The sequence below is a fragment of the Tinamus guttatus genome, unplaced genomic scaffold (genome assembly GCF_059628265.1).
Source record: "Tinamus guttatus ecotype Peru unplaced genomic scaffold, ASM5962826v1 Tinamus_guttatus_pri_ptg000166l, whole genome shotgun sequence".
Taxonomy (NCBI): domain Eukaryota; kingdom Metazoa; phylum Chordata; class Aves; order Tinamiformes; family Tinamidae; genus Tinamus; species Tinamus guttatus.
This window is the reverse complement of record NW_028288700.1, coordinates 172,154-195,524: the sequence shown is the minus strand read 5'-3', so window position 1 is coordinate 195,524 and position 23,371 is coordinate 172,154. Positions and strand designations below refer to the sequence as shown.

The window sequence follows — 23,371 nt, the reverse complement described above, 5'->3', positions numbered from 1 at the left end:
ACGCGTGTCTGGACTTTGCTCCTCTCTTGCCCCGAGCTAATGAACACTCAGGGCAGGGAAGGTCCTGGCTGTCGCTTTTCCATCTCGAGCAGCTTCTCCCGGCGCTCTTGGAGCCCCGTGTCCATAGGGGGATCTGCTGGGAGCCGAGGGTGCCGGAGGCGGCCGCTCGGATGCGCCCGGGGTGCGGCTGGGAACGGGCTCTTCCCCCGAACGTGGGCAGAGCTGCCCGGGCTGTTTCGGTGAGTCACGAAGGAATCGGACAGGGCTGGAACCGGCGCTCGGCACCTGCTTCCCGGTAACGTCTCGTGTGAAATATCCCGCGCGCGGCGGCTTCCAGCATCTGTTTCTGCCCCTGCTTTGCAAACATGCAGTAAAATCGCATTTCCACGCTGGCCAGATGTGAGCCTTGAGAACTGGAGCTGGAATGGGAAGGAGTTTCTAGCAGCAACTTGTTGCTGTGTCCATCAGGACTTTCCCAAGCGGAACCAGAGGCAGTTTCTGTCCTGATGTGGATGGGATGTGACTGGGTTTGGACCTTCACGAAGGTGCAGGCGGGCAGTGATGCCCAAGCTGGGAAGAGATCCTGCAAGTGCCTCGTGAGATAATCCAGGACATCCCCCAGCTGCCTTTTTCCTTGAACTGGTGCACACATTCATGATTTTATTTTGAGCGAAGGGAAACCCACACAACTTTCATGGTGCAGAGCCGGTATTTCTCTTACTCAAGTGTTCTGGCCTGTGGGTCACGGGCTGCTCCGTCGCTGTCACTTCTCACTCATGACTAACATCCTCCCGCGGTCCCGGCTCAGGAAATGAGGCAGCTACGGTGGTCTCCCCCTTCCAGTAAACACTGAGCTGGTTCTGACATTGGATCCATCCCTTTGGGAAAGGGCTGATTGGCTCCGTGGGTCTCGCGGCGTCCGAGGCGATGCCAAAAAGCAGCAGTGAATGTGATTCCTGCCACGAGAAGTGGCAACCCTGGCCAAGCACATGTGGATGAAGCCAACGTCTCCATGCACATGGGAGCCCTTCGGGATGCACCATCCTCTTTCCACAATGATGGAGCTTAGGAGGGAGCTGCCTTGTTCTCCTTGCAGTTTTCCCCCTCCTGCTCTCCGGCTCCGGGTGAGTTGCCCTAGTGCCAGCATGTTTGATCCCCTCTGCTGTTTGCTTTATAGGCTGGCTGGTTTTCACCCTTCCTTGCCTTATTTTCCTGGTTTTAGCACCTGCAGCTGCTCGCTCGGATGCAAATCCTGGCTCCGTTGTGTCCCAGAGCCAGGCGTTTCCTCCGGCTGGATGAAAAGCTCCATTTCTTTGGATCTTTCTTCCCCAATGGTTAGGAAAAGGGCAGGGAGACCTTGGGCTTTCCTGTCTCACCTGAATGCTTGCAGTAGTTATCTCCTGCCGTTTCCTGCAACAGGGGAAACGGGAATTGTTTATCCCCTTCCTGGGAACTGTTTGTCCCATTCCTAGAAGCCAGTCCAGCTCCAAAACCCACCCGGGAGCCCTGTTATCACTGGACACCAGCCCTGAGGCTGCCGGTACCGCTCCAACCTGCAAAGGGACAAGAGCAACTGCTGTCCCCATAGCAGCTCCCACCGGAGCCGCTGCTGCTGGGCACTTCCAGCCGGTGGGAATCTCTCTCATCCGGTCGGCACAAAGAGTCAAAAGTGCCCGGAAAACTCAAATGGTGGCAGATGCAGTTTGCATCCCAGCTCATACTTATATACACCATAAAAATAACAGTATGGAGAGTTGCTCGCATGATGTCAGCTGCTGACTCACTGCTGCTTGCGCTCAAGGACTTCCCCTTGCCCCAAAAGCATCACTTTGCTGAAATCCTTCTACATCTAAGGGCTTTTTTGACTGATTTTTGGCTGAGCTTGTTCCAGGGGGTTCTTAGTACCCAGCTTTTCCCCTTGGTCCAGTTTAATCGTAGGGCCGGGCACGGCCGGCTCCGCGCCGTGCCAGGCTCCGTGGGCGTTCCGGCACCGCCGGAATTGCGGCCCTCCTCGCTGTTATCACCCGGATCGGTGGCCGCTGGCCAGGCAGTCTCGTCCCGGTTGGCAGCCGCGCTCGAGAGCGGACACGTCAACCCGCTCCAAAGAGGATGCGCCATCGGAGAGGCTCATCGGCCGGGAACGAAGCCTCCAAGCCCTTCCTCTTCCGTGGCCACGATGATGCCGACAGATATTTGTCTAAGCCACCGCACAGGGAAGAAGAAGGAGAAGCTCTGCCAGCCTCCATCATGCGGCCATGTGCTCTAATCCTCTTGAGGAAGAGGTGTTGGAGGAAGGACAAGCTGCTTATTTATTTATTTTTTTAAAAAAAGGCACATTAAGGTAGGGCAGCCACCATGGACGTGGTGCTCAGTGTCCTCCTGGGCTCGTGGATTCAGCCAGGATTCGTGGCCCTGATGACAACACGTACCACTCGAGCACAAAGCTTTGAGGTATTTTTGATGCCGTGCCCAAGCTGTAATCTGGAGATCTGTTTACTTCATTCCTTCCATTCAGGGGAACGGCGCTTAGAAATATTTTCCTCTCTTACCTCCATGCGGAAGGATTTGTTGCCTAACTGTCATGTGAGATCTCCTGGAGCTCGGAAAGCAGCTCGGAGGTTTCTTTGCCTCCAGCAAAGCTGTTGACAGGGGTTGCATGGAGATGATCGTGTCTGGCTGTTCCTTGTCCCTGCTGTGTACCCAGTTTAGTGGCTTCTCCTGAGTTTTCCATATGGGATATATCAGCCATGAGTATCCGACTGCTCTGGCTTGTTTGGTGCCCAAGGTGGGTGCAAGGTGAGGCAGGAGAAGACACATTGGAGATCCTGGGACTGCCCTGTGTGTGTGCATGAGGATGTGATGTTAGAGCTCCCTGCAAGGTCTCCTGGTGCGGATTTCTCCCCAAAACCTCGGGAGAGCGATATTCCTTACAGAGCCAAGAGCTCTATCAATATCGCTGTGTCTGATCCTTGATCCAGGGGCAGGTTGGAGCCTGGAGCCCCCGGTATTTGGGGACCGTCCTGACCTCTCTTCCCTCTCTGGTTTGACGCGTTTTGGATGTCGGCAGTGAGGAGGCGATCCGGTCTCCTTGCTGCTGTTCCTGCAGCTTTTCCCGGAGGCTGCGGCTGTTCCGACGTTTGCTTCTAACCGCGTTAGCGGGGAGCACCTTAATCGAGTTCCACGCGCCCTTGGGCTCGCTCCGCTCTTGAATCCGCACAAGGTGTTCGGAGCAAGCCGGAGATGTGTGCCATAACGAGATCAGCATCCTGCTCCTTGCACCGGGGTGGTGGGTCTCGACATCCTTCCAACTAATATTTATGGCTCCTGTGGTTGCTGCAACGCGGCAGCACGTGGGACTTCACCGGCCGCATCTCTACACGGAGCCGCAGCTGTCAATCAGCTGCCTAATAAATCTCACGGAATAACAGGGCTCCCTAGAGCTACAGAAGGAAATGATTTAATTGCCTTTTTGTTTCTTCTTTAAATAGACGAGGCTGCTCGCGTGCCGCGACTAGACCTTGTGAACAGCCCGATTTGTGCTGCCAAAAGGCTCGGGAAAGGCGGGCGGCCGTGCCAAGCGGCGCTAGTGGAGCACCGGGAAAGCGGGAAAACTTCCATGTGAGCAAGAGGGTCTCTGCAAGGCTCGGCCGCGAGTCAGGGCACGGATCCGCTCCGACTCCTGGAAGCAGCCGCTTCCTTTCGGGCCCTGTCGGTGACGGTTGTTTTGGTTGGCAGCCGCCTTCGCCCCCAAAAATGCCTTTTGTTGGGGGAAACGGAGCTGTTGAGAACTTGGCGAGCGCCTTCACAATGCGTACGGGCTTATTTTGTGTCTTAATGACGTTACTCTTGAAATGCCAAAGGCTGAGCCCTCCTCCTAGCTATTAAAGGTCACTATTTGGCTTCTGGGAAGTTGATGGTTCTTTACCTTGACCCCAAAATGAAAGAAAAAGCCCCCCGGAACTTAATTTCTCTGCCAAATTTCAGTCTGGCAAGGCCTGAATCCGCTGGCAGCAGTTGAAATACGAACTCCCTTTCTTGCAGCTTTTGAGCTTTGGCTGCAATCTCGCTCCTCTGTGTAACTAAACCTGTGCCCGACGTGACGGGGTCCGACGGCACCGCGCGCGTCTCGGAATCCCTTTTCCGCCCGGCCAAGTCTCGGAGCTGTGCGCGGGGGTTGCATGAGCGCGCGAGTCGGCAGGAGCAAACGCACGAGGAAAACGCTTCCATGGAATATTGCCTCCGAGGGCAGGTGCCTGTTGGGGTAGTCAGATTAATAGGGGCTTAAAAGCAACCCCAAAAAGCAGCCCAGCCTCGGTGCTGGGTGCGGAGAGCGGTCGCTGTCTGGTGTCCTGGGTGCGCGGGTGACGCTCCACGTTCCCGTTTGCATTCCCGGCCTCCCTCCCGTGTCCTCGCGCAGCCGCCCCGGGCTGCGGTTGGGACCGTCACCCTGTCCTTGGGGTGACACGTTGGGTTCCCTGCAGGCTGGAGCAGGGGAAGGAGGTCTCATCCGAAGGGCTGTTACCCCCTTTTGTGCATATGCCCAACAGCCACATAGCTGAGCTTCCCAGTTACATCCTCTTGCTCTTTTCCTAATTATCCAGAGCTTTTTCCAGTTAATCAAAGCCCCGTTTTGCCTCCAGCTCTCCGCGTGCGCCCTGCTTCCCAAGCCGGCTCTTCGCGGGTCCGTGGGCTCCTGTTTTCCTCCGTCGCAGCTGCAGCTCTTTGCATAGCAGACAGCCGGTTTCCTCCCGCCGCCCCGGCTTCCCCCTCGGCTCCGGTTCAGCCCGGGCACGTGAGGATTTCCACGCAGCCCATCCTTGACCGAGCAGCTCCCGCACCGCCGCCGCATCCCAGCGGATGCTCCGACTGTTGATTACAGCTACACGATGGTCCCAGCCAGGGTTGCGGCCGCTGCGGTTTTGTTACGGTGACAAGTCGCTACAAGCCAGGGCGGCTCATCTGAAATGCAGTTTTTCTGCCTGTTTTACGTATGTGGAAACAAGCTGATACAAAATAGTAGATGGGGGGGAAACGCGTCTGTCCTGGGGCTTCCCTGGGGCAAAACCCAGCAGTTTTGCTCCAACCCCTGACCAAATTGCTGTGTTTTTGGAGCCTCGTGGAGGTCCATGGTCCTGGTGCAAACACCTCTACCCCTGTGAGAGGTTAAATGTCAGGGCGATGAACGAGCAGCCGTTCCCGGGGGTGGAGGGGAAACTCCGGCGCGCTCCACCCCGCGCGGACGTCACCGCCGTCACGGCGCTGAGTAACGTTTTCCAAGAAGCCGGAGGTGGCAGGTCGGAGCGGCGGCATCGTCCCTGCGGGAATCGAGCCCGGCGCTGATCCGTGAACCCTCGGTGATCACCTCTCCTAATGCTTTTTACCAGCACAAGGATGAGGCACCTGCTCTGTCTTGGGTTGAAATGGGTGGAAATGGGCTCTTCTAGGGACCTTGGCTGGTCCCAGCTGACATCCACTCTCCCCATCCTGCCCTGTGCATGGTTTCCATGGGATGGTAGAGCAGGCAGCAGCCCGAGATGCTCCGGAAAGGCAGAGCATCCTAAAAAAGCCCTTTCCCTGGCTCTGTCCCAATACTGCAATATCCCGGTGTCCATGTGCCACTCCTCATCCCTGAGCGGAGCTGCTGAAGGATGGAAACGGAGCAAGGAAGAGCTCCAGGTCCTCGGCTTTTGGTGTTGCAATGATCCCGCTGGGCTCCGAGCACTCCACCAACGGAATGGCGCAATTCAATTCTGCAGGATCACATTACTTTAAAGGACAAGCTGCACCTCTCCCTGCTCCCAGCGGCGCTGCCACCGCGACCCTCCGGCTCCCTTAACAACGAGCCGGTGGGCGCTGGGTTGCGGGAACCCGGCAGGTGGTACCCGGACACGCGGGATGCTCGGAGCTCGGCAGCTCCCGCAGAGCGGAACCGTGTCCTGCCCGTGCAGTTGGACACGCGGTGGGAACTCACCCACCTCGGGAGTTCTGAGCAGTTTTGGGCCCTGTCACACGTGTCCTTGTGCTTGCAGGTGGCTCCATGTCCCAGCTCCTGAGCTCCTGGGAAGTTCACCAGCAGAACATGGCTTATCTTCAGGACACAGGTACAAACAGCTCTTCCTGCTTGAAGGATACTTTGGGCTTGGATGGATTTTTCAAATCACTTAGCTAAAGACATGAGGAGTGTCAGCTGTGCTACATTTGAAGGCAGTTATTACTAAAACGAGAAGAACCCAGCCACAAATGTGTTCTTTGCACATGTGTCATTGGAGTTAAGCTTTACGGATGTCTTAAACGCTGCTTGCAAGAAGCCATCGGAGCCTGTAGCTCCCTGGTCCTCCGGATGGCACAAAATGTTGCACAAAAAGAGAAACTCTGCCCTGCACGTGGGGAAACTGCTGAGAACTCACTGGGTGAATCAAGCTAGAAACGCAACTAGTCCTATCTAACCGCCTGGTGTATTATCCAGAAATAACGTGGTCTTTGCCGAGATTTGCCACCTCGAAAGCTTCTGATTTTTGTTCTTTTGGTAGCTTTAGATATTGGGGCTTTCTAATAGCAGCTGGATTTCTGCCAGCGGGTGCTGGACGCCAGGACGTCTATTACAAGCTCCACTTCAACGTACTGCCCCGCAGCACCAGTGCACGTAATCGGGAGCCCCGTTTCGGTCCCCGTTAAGGATCTCTTAACGAGCGCTGCCTTAATTTGCGTGCGGGATTTTCCTCGCTGACGGGAGCTGATGCGGCTGCGGCGCTGCCACTTCCTGCCGCTGCTCGCGGGAGGTTTCGCTCGCGCTGCCGGGCAGCGGCCGCCTCCGTCCGGCGCTTTCGCCGCTTCCCCCCGGCTAAACCGGGGCCCTTCAGGGCTTTCGGGAGCACAAGCGAAGGAGCAGAGGGAGGAGAAAGAACCAGCGGATCAGGGGTGGCTGTAGGTGTCTTCCGGCTGAAGCACAGGAAAACAACAATGTTCCCAGGTGTGTTTGTGGCTGTGAGCTTACGAAGGGTGAACTGGGGATTTATTAGGATAGATGAGCGAAATAAATGCTCTGTATAGACCCCATTGTGGATTATAGACCCCATTTTATGCTGCAGAGCAAAGCAGAAGCTTTTTTTTCTGGTCATATTGAATCCAAGGAGGAAAGAAACCACTTTATTTGCGTCTAATTTGCTTTCTATAAAGCTACAAATGGCTGTAAACGGGTGCCCGGCTCTCCCTCCTCCGCAGACATGGAGAGCGTGGCGGCCAGCACGTCGCTGCCCGACGCCGGCGGCGACTTCGACCGCAACGTGCCCCGGATCTGCGGCGTCTGCGGGGACAAGGCCACCGGCTTCCACTTCAACGCCATGACCTGCGAGGGCTGCAAGGGCTTCTTCAGGTGAGCATGGGCCCTGAGGAACTTTGCCCACGTGGTAGACGTGATTCTAAACTTTTTCCAAGGAGTTTTTTGTGTTTTTCTGGCTTTTAGAGAGGTTGGAAGCAGGCATGGGGTGCATATGCAGCCTTTCTGCTGGAAGCTGGGGCTTCAAAGTGCTCCTAAGCAGGGCAGAAATGCACCTGGAAGCCACAGAGGGCTCCAGGCTTGGAGAGCTGCAGGTTTGTGGGGATTTAGTGGCTCCGTTTCGCCGTGTTGGAGCTGCTCACGTGGGAGGCAGCACCGGGCGCGGGGATGACTAAGCCTGGTGAATCAAGGGACGGTAACGCGCGGCGCGGGACCGGCCCCGAAAGGAGTTTGCCCAAGTGTTTGTCCCCGTCCCGGTGGCTGCAGGTGGCCCTGGGACTCGCAGACCCCCGAGCGGGACGAGCGGAGCGACCGGAGCCCAAACGCGGAGCCAGAACCTCCCCCGCACGGGGCTGCACGGGGGTTTTCGCACCACATTCCTGTGCCCAAATCGGGTGGCCTCAGCGCCTGGCCAACCTGAACGGCAGCATTTTCCTCAATTGCAGCTGCTAAATGAGTGACTCTTGGGGTGTTCTCTGCGTTGCTGCGGGTCGGTGGCCTTCCCTGTCCCCGTTTTGTCAGCAACGGAGGGGGAAGTGGCCTCGTTTCTGCCTCTGAAGTGGCCGGTGCTGCTTGAGGAAGCTCCAAGGGGTGTCATTGGGCTCTCCTGCACCGATGGCCCACGCCCTGCACCCCTGACTTGCCAAAAACGGCTGCATTTCCCTGTCTCCAGTGTTGCACCAAGTCAAATGTGCAAGTCTGGAATGTCTGAGCAGACACAAATGCCCTAGAAATCCTGAACTAGCCCTTTGTGTTCCATATAAAGCTTTTATTTTCAATTTAAGACGTTTATTACTGTTTCAGTCTTCCTTTCCAGACGTGCTCTCCCTATGGGAGGTCTCGCTGTGCTCTCTCTTGCTCAAACGGGCTTGTTCACAAGCCCTTTTAAATCACAGAACTAATGATGGGCTTAACACCGGCTGCTGCCTCAGTGCCCAAGCGCTTTTTATGGGGAAAAGCAGCGCTGCTGGATCCCTAAACCAACTCCTCCCCAAAAGCTGCAGATGTGCCCATGTGATACGGTTTTCCAGCATGAACCCAGGGCACCCCGTGGCCTCGTGGCTCCTTTAATGTCCCTGCAGGTGCTGGGAGGTTGGTGGCACCCCCGGGTGCTCGGATGTTGCAGGTAACCTGTGGCACAGACAGACCTGAGCCACCCTTTGGCCACCGGATTCAAAGTCTGCTGTTTATTAATGATCCTGACGGCTGCTGGGGCCTTTTATTGGGCTCTGCTGTTTGCTCAGGAGCTCTTAAAACGGGGCTGACCCTTTGTTTGGTTTTGCTGGGACTTGGCCGGAGCAGCCAGAGGTTTCTCCGCGCTCGGAGGTCGCTCCGACGTCTCCCCTGGCTCTGGGACACGGGGCAGTGATAGGGGAGCTGCTCGGAGAGGCTCCAAGGATTTTAAAACCTAATAACCCCCCACCCATCCTGTCTGCACGTCCTGCGATCCCCCCCACGGCTCCGTGCCGTATTTCTGCGGGATTCTGCGGGATTTGGTTGGGAGCGGAGGAGTTTCGGCCGGTGGGATATCCCGGAATGCCAGAGCTGCGAGATGCTCAGCTCAGCCATGAGGCTTCCTGGCTTATGGGAAGCAAACGGGGCAAATTGCATCTCTGTGACCACCGTCCCCTTGCCAGGGTATCGGCTGGGCAAAGCGAGCCTAAAAACGCCGTATTTATCCTCAAATGCTCGAGCGTCCTTCCTTGCATGGAGCCCCTTTGCACGGCTTTGCCGTCCCCAATTCCGTTCCCTATCCCATGCAGCAGGAATGCTGTGGAAGCCCCGATCCCGCCGCGTTGCTCCGAGCCCGGCAGACCTGCTTCCTGCGGCCGCGTTTCCTCGTCCGCGCGGGCCGGGAGGAATCTCTCTATTTTTAACATTCGGCACCGAGCCTGGGACGTGGCTCTAAATGAGCCTTGAAACGGCCCGGCCCAGAGCTCTGTAAAAACATAGCGGAGCCCACGGGAGCCAGACGGAGCGTATTCCAGAGGCTGGGAGCTGCCCGGAGCCGCGGGCCCTGGGGGCAGTGCAGAGGCTGCTTGAAAACCCGCGGTTGTGCCCTGTGTTCGCAGAAACGGCAATTTTCATACCAAAACCATAATGTTGGCTTGCCCTCCCGCCCAGGACAGCTTTCCCTGCTCCGGGGCCTCGCGGTTCTTCGGGCGCTCGTAGGGGCTCCAGCTTTGCCGGGGGCGCTGGGGGAAAAGGCGAGAAATGCAAGCGTAGCTCGCCCAAACTGCGCCGTTTCGGGGCATTTATTTCCCAATCCTGTCCAGGGGGGTATTATTTGTGTCTACCTGGAAGAGCAAAGGCCGTGCTGTCCTTGGAGGAAAGGGGGATCGTGGAGGAAGGCAAAAACCAGCACCTGGAACGTGGATTTTTAGCCAAGCACCGCTCATCTGCAGTGGATCACGGCAGGCGCTGCCATCCTGCTTCAGCTTCTCCTGTATTAATTTTCCTCTATGCATTTATTCGTGGGTTAGGGTAAAGAAACCTCCTTGTTTACATCTCGCTTTCTAAAATAGCTGCTAATTGCATGCTACGTGTGCGGATCTGCAGCCCGGGGACATATTTTATATTTAAACCCTATAGGCGCAGCCTTGGCGCCGGTCCTGGCCCGGCTCCGTCGTGGTCACGGGCTCCAGGCTAAAGGGCCGCGTGTCCCTCATCCTCCAAAGCAAAGTGGGAGCATCCCGGAGCGGAGAACCCCCCGTGGCACGGCTCTGCAGCGGAGAACAAAGAGTTTTGGGTGGAAAATGGGGCTTTGACCCTTTGTACTCGGAAGGTTTATGTTTGTGAGCGGTGATTAAGGTGGCGTGGGGCGGTTTTGGTGGAAGAGAGGTTATTATGTGAAGTCTTGTTTCTCTTGTGTCCTGCAGGGAGATTTCCCTCCCGTGCGCATGGAAACATGTGCTCCAGCCAGTTATTCTAGCAAAGCAGGGCTTTAAAGGCTGGTAAATGTTTAATAACACCTATTGCTCTGGTACCAGCTCTAGTTTCTCTTGTATGGGTCCCTCTATAACCCTTCTAACCCCTTCTGCTGGCCTTCAAAACACCTATTGCAAACCAGAAGGCTGCTCCGAAACTGGAGGCTGTTTCCATTCAACAAGCCCTGTTTTTCCATCCTGTTAAGTGCCCAAACCTCTAAGAACGGACCCGTGGCTACACACAACATGGTGCAGGTTTCCTGCTTTTCCTTTTGGAACAGCCGACACTTGCATTGGTGCCTCCCGCCACCATTCAGAGCACTTTTTGGCTGCTCAGGAGGCTGGTGCCTAACCCGGCGTGTCCTTTTCCCTTTCCCTGCAGGAGGAGCATGAAGAGGAAGGCCATGTTCACGTGTCCCTTCAACGGGGACTGCAAAATCACCAAGGACAACCGGCGGCACTGCCAGGCCTGCCGGCTCAAGCGCTGCGTGGACATCGGCATGATGAAGGAGTGTGAGTGCGCCAAGGGCAGGGATGCTCCTGGGAACGATTAAGAGGAGCCAATTTAATGAGTGAGGCCGTTCCCGGGGCGGTTAACGAGCTGGCCTGTGTGAGAGCCAAATTACCAAATTTTACGGTTGGACTGGATCGTCTCAAAGGTCTTTTCCAATTGGAATGATTCTGTGACCGGAATTCTGTGCTGGCGGGTGTTGAGCATCTGCGCGGGCAGTCAGGGCTATTCCAGCTTAATATCCGCTTAGATGGCCCAAATTCTGCTCTAAGTCACCATCCTCTTGCAGCGTATTTTTGCGTGCTCTTCCTTGTATCCAAGCAGGCAGGGAGAACTGAGTGGGATTCTCCCTGCTACCGACCCGCCGTGCTATGTTAATTCCCCCAAACAGGGAATTTGCCTACACCTTGCTCCGGGCTATGCTTTTAGCCTTTATTTTGGATCCTTGTTCCCACAACGTGAGCTTGGCCACCTGGCCACGTGCACGGCCGGGACTTGAGCAAATAGCAGAGGAAAGCAAAGTAGATTTTAACCCAATCCAAACACACTAACCTTGTCCAAATATTTATTTTCTTCAATGATATTTATAGACAAGCAGCTCTTAAAAATAACATGTTTGACACTCTTCCTCCTACGCACACGCTCTTTCCACATCCCAGGGCTTTAGGAGAGGCCTGGCGCTTGCGTAGCGCCCAGACCAAAATAACAGCCTTGTGCTAGGAAACTGCAAACACGGCAGCTGCTCCTGGGACCCACGGGCTTCAAAAGCTGGACCCGGTTTGGAAAATGGAAGCGGCGCTTGCTGCAAACCCGGGTCTTTGCAAAATCCCTCTCTGCGTGTGCCGTGACGCGCATCCCGTCCCCATCCCGCCTGCGGATGCGGCGGCTCCGGGCGGGAGTTAACGTGTAAGCGCCCCGGTTAACGACGTGTTGCTCTTTTAATTGAGCTTAACCCGGGGAGGCTAAAAATAGCCCCTGCGTGGACTTTGCCGTGCAAACGGCGCGGGAACAAAGTGCGGGGCTGTTATTTTGAGGAGGAACCTTTAAACCTGGGGGGGACACGGTGTCTCCTCCGAGCTGCCTTTGCCGGATGGGCACCGTTTTCCTGCCAGTTTTCCTCCAGTGCGGATGGGACACGGAGGCAAAATGACGGAGTGAGATGGGCACACCCAGGACGAGGGCAAAACCTGGCCAAGGGGTTGATTTGGTGTTGATTTGGTTGATCTCAAGGGGTTTTTTGGCCACGCAGCTCCGCTCACAGCCCACATCCCTATGGCCGGGCCCCTGCTCGCTTCCCAAAACGGAGCTGCAGCAATGGAGCCGAGCCGAGCGCTCCCGGGGGAACATTCCCATCCCTCTCTCCGTCCTGGGCACGCCGGGAGTGGTGACACCGAGGGACGGATTCTGATTTATAGCCCATTCCCCGGCCGCGCGCTCATCCCGAGCCGTCCGCAGGCGACGTTAGCAAATATTTGTGGTTTTCCACCCATCTTATCGGCGTGGGGTAAAGCGCAGGGCGAGACGGCGGGCGATAAGGCGGGGGCGCTGGCGTGGCTGGAAATGCTCCTCCATCCGCTTTCCGGAGCCGTTTTCCTTTTTCCTGGCCCCGGGCTGCCCCTTTTCCCATGGTGTTTATGGGGTTTTGGGGTTTAGATTGTGCCGGGACAGGGAACGGTCTCCCCTTGGCCACCCTGGGGCTGCTGTTCCAAAGCAAAAAGATAAATCCTGATCCGTGGCCCTTGGAAGCGCAGAGCAGAGCCGGCGTTTCCGCTTCTCCTCTGCTTCCCCAAGGAATGGCCCTTCCTAAGGCAGGGAAGGGAGGCAACAGGCTCCCAGGAGGGATCGCGCAATTCCCAGAGGGCTAATCCGGACACGCCGAGCGCGGGAGCAACGTTCTGCCCGAGCCGGCCATTCCCGGCCCTTCCCATCCTCCTGGAGCCCATGCAAGCTTCCAAATGCATTGGAAAATCGCTGCGGGCACGGAGCGCTGCCGGGAGCTCCTCGGAGCGGCCACCCCGGCCGCCATCAGATAAAGCTCTGGAGGTTTTTTTTTTTTTTTTTTGGCTAATGACTGGTTAAAACACTAATAATAATAATAATAACAAGCTATTTTAGGAGCTGCTTTTTTGCTTTACTGGCCTGGGAGTGCCTTGGTGAATGTTTGACTCTGCAGGGAGCAGGAGGTGGTTGTTACCCTCTATGGGGTCAAGATCCTTGCGGCTTGCGGCCGCTTTCCTTCCATTCCCATCCCGCCAGGCATGAATTCGGGATCTTCCTCCTTGTCCTACCCATGTCTTAATGCTTTTTGCAACTGGAAATTGCCAGTGGGGGCTTCCCTTCCCAAAGGAAACGGGGAGAAACGTTGCACGCTGCCTTGGGGCCACCCGGAATCCAAGCAGTTTTTATGTGTGCGCGGCTGCTCCGGTGTCACCATAGCTTAGAAACACTTGCAATGAGCAGGGCTGGGGAAGTGCCACCCGCCAAGGGCCCGTCCGTCCCTGTCACCGCACTGGGGACAACGCGGCCGCTTCGGGCTCCCTCTGTTGTCGGGCGCTGAAAATGCCGCCGCGCTGTGAAAACGCCAGCGCGCGGTTTGCGACGGGGCGAGTTCCTGCAGACTTAAGGCTGGATTATCCATTCGTGACGCTTGTCCCTTCTCCCGCAGTCATCCTGACGGACGAGGAGGTGCAGAGGAAGCGCGAGATGATCCTGAAGCGCAAGGAGGAGGAGGCGCTCAAGGAGAGCCTCAAGCCCAAACTCTCCGAGGAGCAGCAGAAAGTCATCGACCTCCTCCTGGAGGCCCATCGCAAGACCTACGACCCCACGTACTCCGACTTCACCAAGTTCCGGGTACGGAAACCCTTCCCGCATCCCAGCGGCTCCGCTCCCGGATGCCCCTTGGCGCCCCGGATTTCTCGCTAGATTCAATGACGGCCCCGGGGCTGTTTCGGGGTTGCTGTCCCGGCTCCGTCCCCACATCCCGCTCTCTCTTCCAGCCGCCCGTGCGGAGCGATCCCGGCAGCAGGGGAGCCGCCAGGTCCTCCTCCATCCTCACCCCGGACTTGTCCTTGGAGGACTCCACCGACCTCTTCGGCTCCGACGCCTTCAGCGCGTTTCCAGGTACCACCTACGAGGGCAGCGGGTTTATCTCCATTTAGATGCTTGTTTTTCTTCCCTGGGATAATTTATTTAATTGCAAGAGCTGCCTGGGGAGGCTGGAGGGCTGTTTGCGAGGTGAAGGAGCACTGAGTGCTGTCCCCATTGACCTCGGTGTGCCGTATCCAACCCCACGGAGCCCCATTCCCAACACACCCGGGAACGCGGGCGTCCGTGCCCAGGAGCGCGATGCCAGGATCCTTCCCGGCACCCTGTGACGTGACCGTGTCCCTCTCCGCAGAGTCCGTGGAGCCCCCGATGTTCTCGAACCTGGTGCTCTCCGAGAAGAGCGACGAGAGCAGCTCCATGAACATGGACTTCTCGCAGCTCTCCATGCTCCCGCACCTGGCAGACCTGGTCAGCTACAGCATACAGAAGGTGATCGGCTTTGCCAAGATGATCCCGGGATTCAGGTGAGCCTCCCGCACACAGGGATGCTGGGGCGGCTTCCTGCTCCCTGGAATTGATGCCTTTCCGTCCCATCCTTCACAGCCTCCTCGCTTTTCCCCCTCTCATCTTCACAGTGACCCGCTGCGCTCTTCCATTCCCATCTCTGTTGCTCCTTCCACGTTTTCTCTCTCCATTCCCTCCCAAGGTTGCTCTTCTTGTGCATCTTTAGCCTTGCTCTGCTGGGCTCTGGCAGCAAAACGCTCCAGAAAAAAAGATGCTCAAGATGCCCAGGAAGAACCATGGATCCTGCTTAACTCGGGCCCTCTCATGGCATCCTGTTCCCTCCCGATCCAGGGATCTGACAGCGGAGGACCAGATCGCGCTGCTGAAATCCAGCGCCATCGAGGTGATCATGCTGCGCTCCAACGAGTCCTTCAGCCTCGAGGACATGACGTGGACCTGCGGGAGCAACGACTTCAAGTACCGGGTCAGCGACGTCACCCAAGGTAACGGTGCTGGCGCTGCCCTCCCGGTGCCACCGGGTACCCCCGAGCCCCGCGCGCGCATCCCGCTCTGCGCTCGCTCCGAGATCTCATCCCGGAGCTTCCCGCGCTGACGGCGCCGTTCTCCTTGCAGCCGGCCATAGCATGGAGCTGCTGGAGCCGCTGGTGAAATTCCAGGTGGGCCTGAAGAAGCTGAACCTTCACGACGAAGAGCACGTGCTCCTCATGGCCATCTGCATCCTGTCCCCAGGTAGGACATCCCTCCTGCCCGCGGCTCACGGATCCGCCAGGTTTTCGCTCCGTGGAGGCGCTCCAAAGCGCCCCGTTCCCGCTCCAAAGGCCTCGCTCCGTGTCGGAGCTGACGGCGCTGCTCTTCCCTAGATCGCCCCGGCGTGCAGGACACGGCGCTGGTGGAATCGCTCCAGGATCGCCTCTCGGACATCCTGCAGACCTACATCCGCTGCCGGCACCCGCCGCCGGGCAGCCGGCTGCTCTACGCCAAGATGATCCAGAAGCTGGCGGACCTGCGGAGCCTCAACGAGGAGCACTCCAAGCAGTACCGCTGCATCTCCGTGCAGCCCGAGCACAGCATGCAGCTCACGCCGCTCGTGCTCGAGGTCTTCGGCAACGAGATCTCCTGACTCCGGCGCGGCCCTGCGGCAGCCGCGGCCCAAGGGATAAGTCAGCCCCGCTTCCCGGAGCGGCGGGATGCAACCCCGGGCGGGAATGGGGATGGACACGGTTTGATTTCACACTAGCGGTTTTGGCCCCCGCAGCGGGACGCTTCGGGAGCGGCGTTCCTGCACTGGAGCTGACTTATCCCTTTACGGATATCCCTTCGTGCTGCCTCAAGCCACCTTTTTCTCAACTTTGGGGATGCTGGGAAAGAGGAGCGATGGGATTAAGCACTGGGGAGCGCAGCCGCACGCGTTCAGGGATGTCCCAGAGACCTGTGTGCAGCTTCCCCCCCATTCCCAGTGGGGATTGATTTGCGCATCCCGAATCCCTGAAAGGGCCGGGAAGAGGCCAGAGCCTCCTGTTGGGACTCCGCTCCAGGCGGAGCGCGGGGCTTTGTCCCAAAGCGGCAGCGGGAGAAGCTGGACCCGCTTCCCTTGGCATTCCCAACACTACTATCACCAGCGATCCTGGAATCCACTGGGATCCTGGTGGCAAATCCTTGGCTCTCGCATCCTGGAACCGCCTCTTGGCATTCCCGGTTGGAAACGCTGCCCGCCTTGAGCGGCCGGTGAAGAGCGGCGGCACCGGCTGCCTTCGGATCCAGCCCGGCTCCGATCCGCCCTGAGGCTGCTTGGGGCCAGAGCGGCTCCGTGTCCCCCTGGAACCTCCCGGCGGGAGAGACCGTTCCTGCTTCCCTGTTATAAGGCTAGAGGGAATATGGGAATATCCCGCAGTGAAAAGCAAGAGGGATACGGAGCAAACCTCCCCCATGGGCGGACTGGGGGCACGGCGGGAACCGGGAGGAGGGATAAGGGCTGCAGCGGATCTCAGGGATCGGGAAGCAGCCAAAATAGGGGGAAAGGGAGCAGCTGGAGCTGCAGAAGCTCCAAAAGGAGCCGTTCTACCCCAAACCGGAGCAGAGCTGCAAGGACTGTGGGAGCCAAGTGCCTTGAATGGCTGCTCCCCTGGGAAGCAGGGAAAAGCTGTCCGATCCCTCCGGGAAAAGCTGTCCCGCTGCTCCCGCTCCAGCCGTTCTGTCACCGCCAGCCCTGCTCCCCTTCCCAGCGGAGCCTCCGTGCAGGGACCAGCCCCCGGGTCCTCCAGGGATTCACGTAGTGGCCTGGAGCTCGGGATGGATTTTAAGGTGGATTTTAAGGAAGGGGGATGCCAGATCCGAGGGGGCCGTGGCGGCTCCTGGCCAATAAACCTGACCCTTGGGAACGGCACCGGAGCCGCCTGGTTCTTGGGGGCTGTGTGTCCAGCTGTGCCCCGGGGCAGGAGAATCTGTCCCTGTGTCCATGTGTCTGTCCCTGCCTCCATGTGCAGGTCCCTGTGTGTCCGTGTCCCTAGGTTGGTCCCTATGTCTGTCCCTGTGTGTGTGTGTGTCCCTATGTCTGTCCATGTGTCCATCCCTGTGTCCGTGTGTCCCTCCTTGTGCCCACGTCTGTGTGTTCCCATGTGTGTCCCCGTGTCCTGTCTGTCCCAGTGTCCGTCCTGGGGTCCCCGTGTCCATCCTGCGGTCCCTGCGTGTGTCCCGTGTCTGTCCCCATGTCCTTCCAGGAGTCCCTGCGTGTGTCTCATCTCCATCCTGGAGTCCCCATGTCCATCCCGGGGTCCCTGTGCGTGTCCTGTGTCCATCCTGCAGTCCCTGCATCCGTCCCCGTGTCCGTCCCCGTGTCCTGTCCCACCCCATGTCCATCCCGGGGTCATTGTACGTGTCTTGCGTCCGTCCCGGAGTCTCCCTGTCCTGTCCGTCCCCATGTCCATTCCCATGTCCGTCCCTGTGTCCTGTGTGTCCCGTGTCTGTCCCGGGCTCTGTGTGTCCCCGTGTCCTGTGTGTCCCCGTGTCCCCCGCTCTCCCTCCCTCTGTCCTGGCGCGGGGGACGAGACGCGCATGCGCCGCACCCGTCCCCTCCGGGGGGGCGCAGAGGAAAAGACTGAGCATGCGCATGCCTTTGCTCGGGGGCGGGGGGAAGAGGCTCCGGGTGCGCATGCGCGAGGGGCCTGCGCGTGCGCATGCGCCGGCTGGGGGCGGGGGAGGAGGCTGGCGTGCGCATGCGCCGGCTGGGGGCGGGGGAGGAGGCTGGCGTGCGCATGCGCCGGCTGGGGGCGGGGGAGGAGGCTGGCGTGCGCATGCGTCGGCTCGGGGGCGGGGGAGGAGGCTGGCGTGCGCATGCGCCGACTCGGGCGGGCGGGGGAAGGAGGATGCGCGTGCGCCGTGCGGCGGCCGCGCATGCGCCGTGATGCGGGGCGCCCTGCGCGCCGCCCGCCTCATGGCCGCCGCCGCGGGCGGCGGGAGCGGAGCCGGCGCCGGGGCCAAGCGGCCCCGCAGCGAGGCCGCCCCGCGCATCGGCACCCACGACGGCACCTTCCACTGCGACGAGGCGCTGGCCTGCTACCTGCTGCGCCTGCTGCCGCGGTACCGGGTACGCGCGGCGGGCTCGGAGCGCCGCGACCGCCGGCGGGAGCCCCCGACCGGAGCCCCGATAGCCCCAAGGGGAGCCCAGGAGCCCCCGTTGGGAGCCCGGGGACCCCCCGACCGGAGCCCCGATAGCCCCAGGGGGAGCTCAGGACCCCCCCGCGGTAGCCCCGATAGCCCCAATGGGAGCCCGGGGACCCCCGACCGGAGCCCCGATAGCCCCAAGGGGAGCCCGGGACCCCCCGACCGGAGCCCCGATAGCCCCAAGGGGAGCCCAGGAGCCCCCGTTGGGAGCCCGGGGACCCCCCGACCGGAGCCCCGATAGCCCCAAGGGGAGCCCAGGAGCCCCCGGCGGGATCCCGGGAACCCCCCGACCGGAGCCTCGATAGTCCAAACGGGAGCCCGGGGACCCCCAGCCTGGGGTCCCGCGACCCCCCGGGCGGAATCCCGGTATCCAGGTCCCAGCCCCGGTGCTCCGAGCCCGCCTCCCTCCCGCCGCTCCGCGTTCCCGTTTCCCCGCGCGCTCCCGGCCCCGTCCGTCCCCGCAGGACGCCGAGGTGATCCGCACGCGGGACCCGCAGCGCCTGGCGCAGTGCGACGTCGTGGTGGACGTGGGCGGCGAGTACGACCCGGCCCGGCACCGCTACGACCACCACCAGAGGTGAGAGGAGCCCCCCGCGCGGCCCGGACGCCCGGGCCCCGGCGAGGCGGGCGCCGACGGTGCCGCCCGGCAGGTCCTTCGCGCACTCCATGCGCTGCCTGCGGCCCGACAAGCCCTGGAGCACCAAGCTGAGCAGCGCCGGCCTCGTCTACTGCCACTTCGGAGCCGAGATCCTGAGCGGCCTCCTGGGGCAGCCCGAGGACGGGCCCGTGGTGACGACGCTCTACGACAAGGTACCGGGCGAGGGGGGACGCTGGGGACGCGGCGGCGCGGTGGGGGGTCTCAGCGCCGCCGTCCCCCCAGCTCTATGAGAACTTCGTGGAGGAGATCGACGCCGTGGACAACGGCATCGCGCAGAGCGACGGCGAGCCCCGCTACGCCGTCACCACCACGCTGAGCGCCCGCGTGGGCCACCTCAACCCCCGCTGGAACGACGCCGAGCAGGACACCGAGGTGGGGACGCGGCGGCACCGGCGGCGGCTCCGGGAAGGGGTTTCGGGGGACACAACACAATAATGTGGGGGCTGTGCTCGCTCCGCGCTCCGAGCCCGGCTCCGTCGGGAGCGGATCCTGCCCCTTTGCTCCGCTCTGGGGAGGCTGCAGGACTAGGGACAGGTTGGGGCTCCCCAGGACCAGGGGGACGGGGAGCGTCACGAGAGGGGCCAGAGCAGAGTGACGAGGATGAGGAAGGGACGGGAGCATCTGGCATGTGAGGAAGGACTGAGCGAGCGGGTCCTGTCCAGCCTGGAGAAGGGAAGGCTGAGGGATCTGACCAACGTGTTCAAGCACCTGAGCAGAGAGTGTGATTAGGATGGGGCCAAGCTCGTTCTGGTGGCGGCCAGGGACAGGACAAGGGGTCATGGGTACAAACTGAACCCCAGGCAGCTCCATGTCCATGTGAGGAAGAACTTCTTTGCTGTGAGGGTGCTGGAGCCTTGGAACAGGCTGCCCAGAGGCTGCGGAGGCTCCTTCTCTGGAGATCTCCCAATCCCACCTGGATGCCCCCCTGTGCCCCTGCTCCGGGTGTCCCTGCTGGAGCAGAGCTTGGACTGGATGATCCCTAGAGGTCCCTGCCCAGCTCAGCCGCTCTGGAATTCTGGTATTCCCGCAGGCCGGCTTCAAACGGGCCATGGAGCTGGTGGGCGGCGAGTTCATGGAGCGCCTGGACTACTACCACTGTGCGTGGCTGCCGGCGCGCGCGCTCGTCGAGGAGGCCGTGCGGCGCCGCTTCGAGGTGCGGCCGCCCCGGAGACCCCAAAGAGCGAAAACGGACGGACCCGGGGGGCTGGCGAGGGGCAGGGGGGACCCGGAGACCCCAAAGAGCGAAAACGGACGGACCCGGGGGGCTGGCGAGGGGCAGGGGGCACCCGGAGACCCCAAAGAGCGAAAACGGACGGAGCCGGGGGGCTGGCGAGGGGCAGGGGGCACCCGGAGACCCCAAAGAGCGAAAACGGACGGAGCCGGGGGGCTGGCGAGGGGCAGGGGGCACCCGGAGACCCCAAAGAGCGAAAACGGACGGAGCCGGGGGGCTGGCGAGGGGCAGGGGGCACCCGGAGACCCCAAAGAGCGAAAACGGACGGAGCCGGGGGGCTGGCGAGGGGCAGGGGGCACCCGGAGACCCCAAAGAGCGAAAACGGACGGAGCCGGGGGGCTGGCGAGGGGCAGGGGGCACCCGGAGACCCCAAAGAGCGAAAACGGACGGAGCCGGGGGGCTGGCGAGGGGCAGGGGGCACCCGGAGACCCCAAAGAGCGAAAACGGACGGAGCCGGGGGGCTGGCGAGGGGCAGGGGGCACCCGGAGACCCCAAAGAGCGAAAACGGACGGAGCCGGGGGGCTGGCGAGGGGCAGGGGGGACCCGGAGACCCCAAAGAGCGAAAACGGACGGACCCGGGGGGCTGGCGAGGGGCAGGGGGGACCCGGAGACCCCAAAGAGCGAAAACGGACGGAGCTGGGGGGCTGGCGAGGGGCAGGGGACACCCCCGTCCCCGCGCTGACGCCGTCCCCGCGCAGGTGGACGCGAGCGGGGAGCTGCTGGAGCTGCCGCGCGGCGGCTGCCCCTGGAAGGAGCACGTGCTGAGCCTGGAGCGGGAGCTGGCGCTGCCCCGCGCGCTGCAGCTCGTGCTCTACCCCGACCCCGGCGGCCAGTGGCGGGTGCAGAGCGTCCCCGCGGGGCCCAACACCTTCGAGAGCCGGTGAGGCCGCGGCCCCGCGCGTCCCCGCACGTCCCTGGACATCCCTGTGTGTCCCCAAACATCCCTGCATGTCCCTGAACGTCCCCAAATGTCCCTGTGCATCCCCGGACATCACTGTGCATCCCTGGACGTCCCCGCGCATCCCCGGACGGCCCCGTGCATCCCCAAACATCCCTGAATGTCCCCAAATGTCCTTGCACATCCCCGGACATCCCTGTGCGTCCCCAAAAATCCCTGCATGTCCCTGCACGTCCCCAAACATCCCCAAATGTCCGTGTGCGTCCCTGGACATCCCCGTGCGTCGCTGAACGTCTCCGCGCATCCCTGAATGTCCCCGCGCATCCCCAGACATCCTTGTGCATCCCCAAACATCCCTGAATGTCCCCAAATGTCCCTGCACATCCCCGGACATCCCTGTGTGTCCCCAAACATCCCTGCATGTCCCTGCACGTCCCCAGACATCCCTGTGTGTCCTCGCATGTCCCCAAACATCCCCAAATGTCTGTGTGTGTCCCTGGACATCCCCGTGCGTCCCTGAATGTCCCCGCGCATCCCTGAATGTCCCCACGCATCCCAGACGTCCCCGTGTGTCCCCAAATGTCCCTGTGTGTCCCTGGACATCCCTGTGCATCCCTGAATGTCCCCACAGGTCCCCAGACATCCCCGTGTGTCCCCAAATGTCCCTGTGTGTCCCTGGACATCCCTGTGCATCCCTGAATGTCCCCACAGGTCTCCAGACATCCCCATGTGTCCCCAAATGTCCCCCTGGACATCCCTGTGCATCCCTGAACATCCCTGCATGTCCCTGCACAACCCCAAAGTCATCATGCATCCCTGAACATCCGTGCCTGTCCCTGCACATCCCCAGACATCCCCACGTCCCCGAACATCCCCGAATGTCCCCAAATGTCCCCGCGCGCCCCAGCGGCTCCTGACGCGTCCCCTCGTGTCCCGCAGGCTCCCGCTGCCGGAGCCGTGGCGGGGGCTGCGGGACGAGGCGCTCAGCCAGCTCACCGGCATTCCCGGCTGCGTCTTCGTCCACGCCAGCGGCTTCGTCGGCGGCAACCGCACGCGTGCCGGGGCGCTGGCCATGGCGCGGCGCGCGCTGGCGCTGCGGCACGCGGACGGGACGCTCCGGGGCTGAGCCGCCCCGCGCCGCGCACGCAGCTCCCGGAGGGATCCCGGAGCCTCCTGGATCCGTTTGCTGCACGGTGGCTGCCGCTCTGTATCCCAGTAAAAACCAGCGCGTTCCCAGCTCCGTTGCCGCTCAGTTCAGGGAATGGGGGGGTAGCGCCGAGCAGCCCGGCCCCCGCAGCACCCCCCCCCAGGCCGGGGGAGGGCCCAGGCGTCCGGGAAGGGCGGGCTGTGCCGCCGCGCGCCCCATTCGCCGGGATGCGGCCGCGCGGAGCATCCCTGTGGCCGCTCCTGCTGCTGCTCCTGGCGCTTCCCGGCGGCTCCCGCGGCTGCCGCTGCCCCTGCCCGGTGCCGGCGCCCGCGGGGCCGGGCCGCAACGGGAGCGCGGGGACGACGGGGACGGCGGCGCGGGCGGCCCCCGACGCGGCGGCGCTGGTGGCCGTGGGCGCGTGGGCGGCCGCGGTGCTGGTGGCCGCGCGGCGCCTCGTGCGCCGGGACCGCGCCGAGGAGCGCCGGCCGCTGCGGCCGCCCCGCGGGGACGGCGACGGCCGCGAGGAGCCGCCGGGCCGCGAGGAGCCGCCGGGCCCCGCGCCCTGACCCGCGGATCCGCCGCCCTCACGGTGCGTGGCCGGCTCTTCCCTCCTTGTCCCGGTGTCCGGGGGGAGGATTCCCCTTAGGGGGCTGGAATGGGGGTTTCTGCCCCCCTTGGGGTGCAGGGAGTGGGGGGACAGAGGGCTGAGCCCCCCCTTCCCCTTCCCCTCCCCACACCGGGGTTTAGCAGAGCGATTACTTTGTAATCCCTGGATTTAGCCCTGTGCAATCCCCGGGATTACGGCGCTGGCCCCAGCTGCCCCTCTGGTAATCCCAGTGTCCGGCTGCGGTTGTTCCCAGCCTGCGGTTTCGGGCTCCATCCCCACGGGAGGTTGTGGGGAGGGTCGGGGGCTTCTTTACCCCCTCGAGCCAAAAGCTGGAGGCTTCCAAGGGCTCCTGGCCTTTCCCTTGGGAAAAATTGGATCCAGGGAAGGTGCCAAGGTACTGCAGAAGAGCCTGGCTCGCTCCTAAAGGCACCTGTGCACCACCTCCCTAAAGTAATTATAGCTTAAAACAGCCCTGGTGCCAAATGCCATAAATCAGTTTTTTGGGGGAAATTCCTTTTATAATTAAGGCATGGAAAAGGGAAGTCCTTGTCCTTGCAGGAGCGGCACAAGGAGCAGAGCGGAGGCAGCAAACAGCGGGATCTCGAATCCGTCCTCCGCGTGCTGCTCCGAGACGGTCAACGGCCCCCGAGGCACCAGCATCCCGGGA

At 61.1% G+C, this 23,371-nt stretch overlaps 2 protein-coding genes across 2 annotated transcripts; both read left to right on the top strand.

The window, feature by feature from the left end:
- Positions 1-6,037: 6,037 nt before the first annotated feature.
- VDR (vitamin D receptor) lies at positions 6,038-15,663 on the top strand. The gene is made up of 9 exons (XM_010213061.2): positions 6,038-6,101; positions 7,222-7,372; positions 10,805-10,935; positions 13,599-13,783; positions 13,930-14,053; positions 14,331-14,502; positions 14,834-14,985; positions 15,116-15,232; positions 15,364-15,663. The coding sequence occupies exons 1-9, from the start codon at positions 6,038-6,040 to the stop codon at positions 15,621-15,623; spliced, it is 1,356 nt and encodes a 451-aa protein (XP_010211363.2). The 3' UTR covers positions 15,624-15,663.
- Positions 15,664-17,897: 2,234 nt separating this feature from the next.
- MYG1 (MYG1 exonuclease) lies at positions 17,898-22,086 on the top strand. The gene is made up of 7 exons (XM_088522823.1): positions 17,898-18,086; positions 18,628-18,740; positions 18,814-18,973; positions 19,044-19,193; positions 19,852-19,974; positions 20,751-20,932; positions 21,890-22,086. Exons 1-7 carry the CDS (start codon positions 17,904-17,906, stop codon positions 22,074-22,076), a joined length of 1,098 nt encoding a protein of 365 aa, XP_088378949.1. The 5' UTR covers positions 17,898-17,903; the 3' UTR covers positions 22,077-22,086.
- Positions 22,087-23,371: the final 1,285 nt, after the last annotated feature.

What these genes read in the sequence shown, in the direction of transcription:
- VDR (XM_010213061.2), top strand. Translation starts at nt 6,038, where the DNA reads ATGTCCCAGCTCCTGAGCTCCTGGGAAGTTCACCAGCAGAACATGGCT. An exon ending in GGCTTATCTTCAGGACACAG is followed by an intron (nt 6,102 to 7,221) that starts GTACAAACAGCT and finishes CCTCCTCCGCAG; the next exon opens with ACATGGAGAGCGTGGCGGCC. An exon ending in GGTCAGCGACGTCACCCAAG is followed by an intron (nt 14,986 to 15,115) that starts GTAACGGTGCTG and finishes TTCTCCTTGCAG; the next exon opens with CCGGCCATAGCATGGAGCTG.
- MYG1 (XM_088522823.1), top strand. Translation starts at nt 17,904, where the DNA reads ATGCGGGGCGCCCTGCGCGCCGCCCGCCTCATGGCCGCCGCCGCGGGC. An exon ending in GCCTGCTGCCGCGGTACCGG is followed by an intron (nt 18,087 to 18,627) that starts GTACGCGCGGCG and finishes CCGTCCCCGCAG; the next exon opens with GACGCCGAGGTGATCCGCAC. An exon ending in CGCTACGACCACCACCAGAG is followed by an intron (nt 18,741 to 18,813) that starts GTGAGAGGAGCC and finishes GCCGCCCGGCAG; the next exon opens with GTCCTTCGCGCACTCCATGC.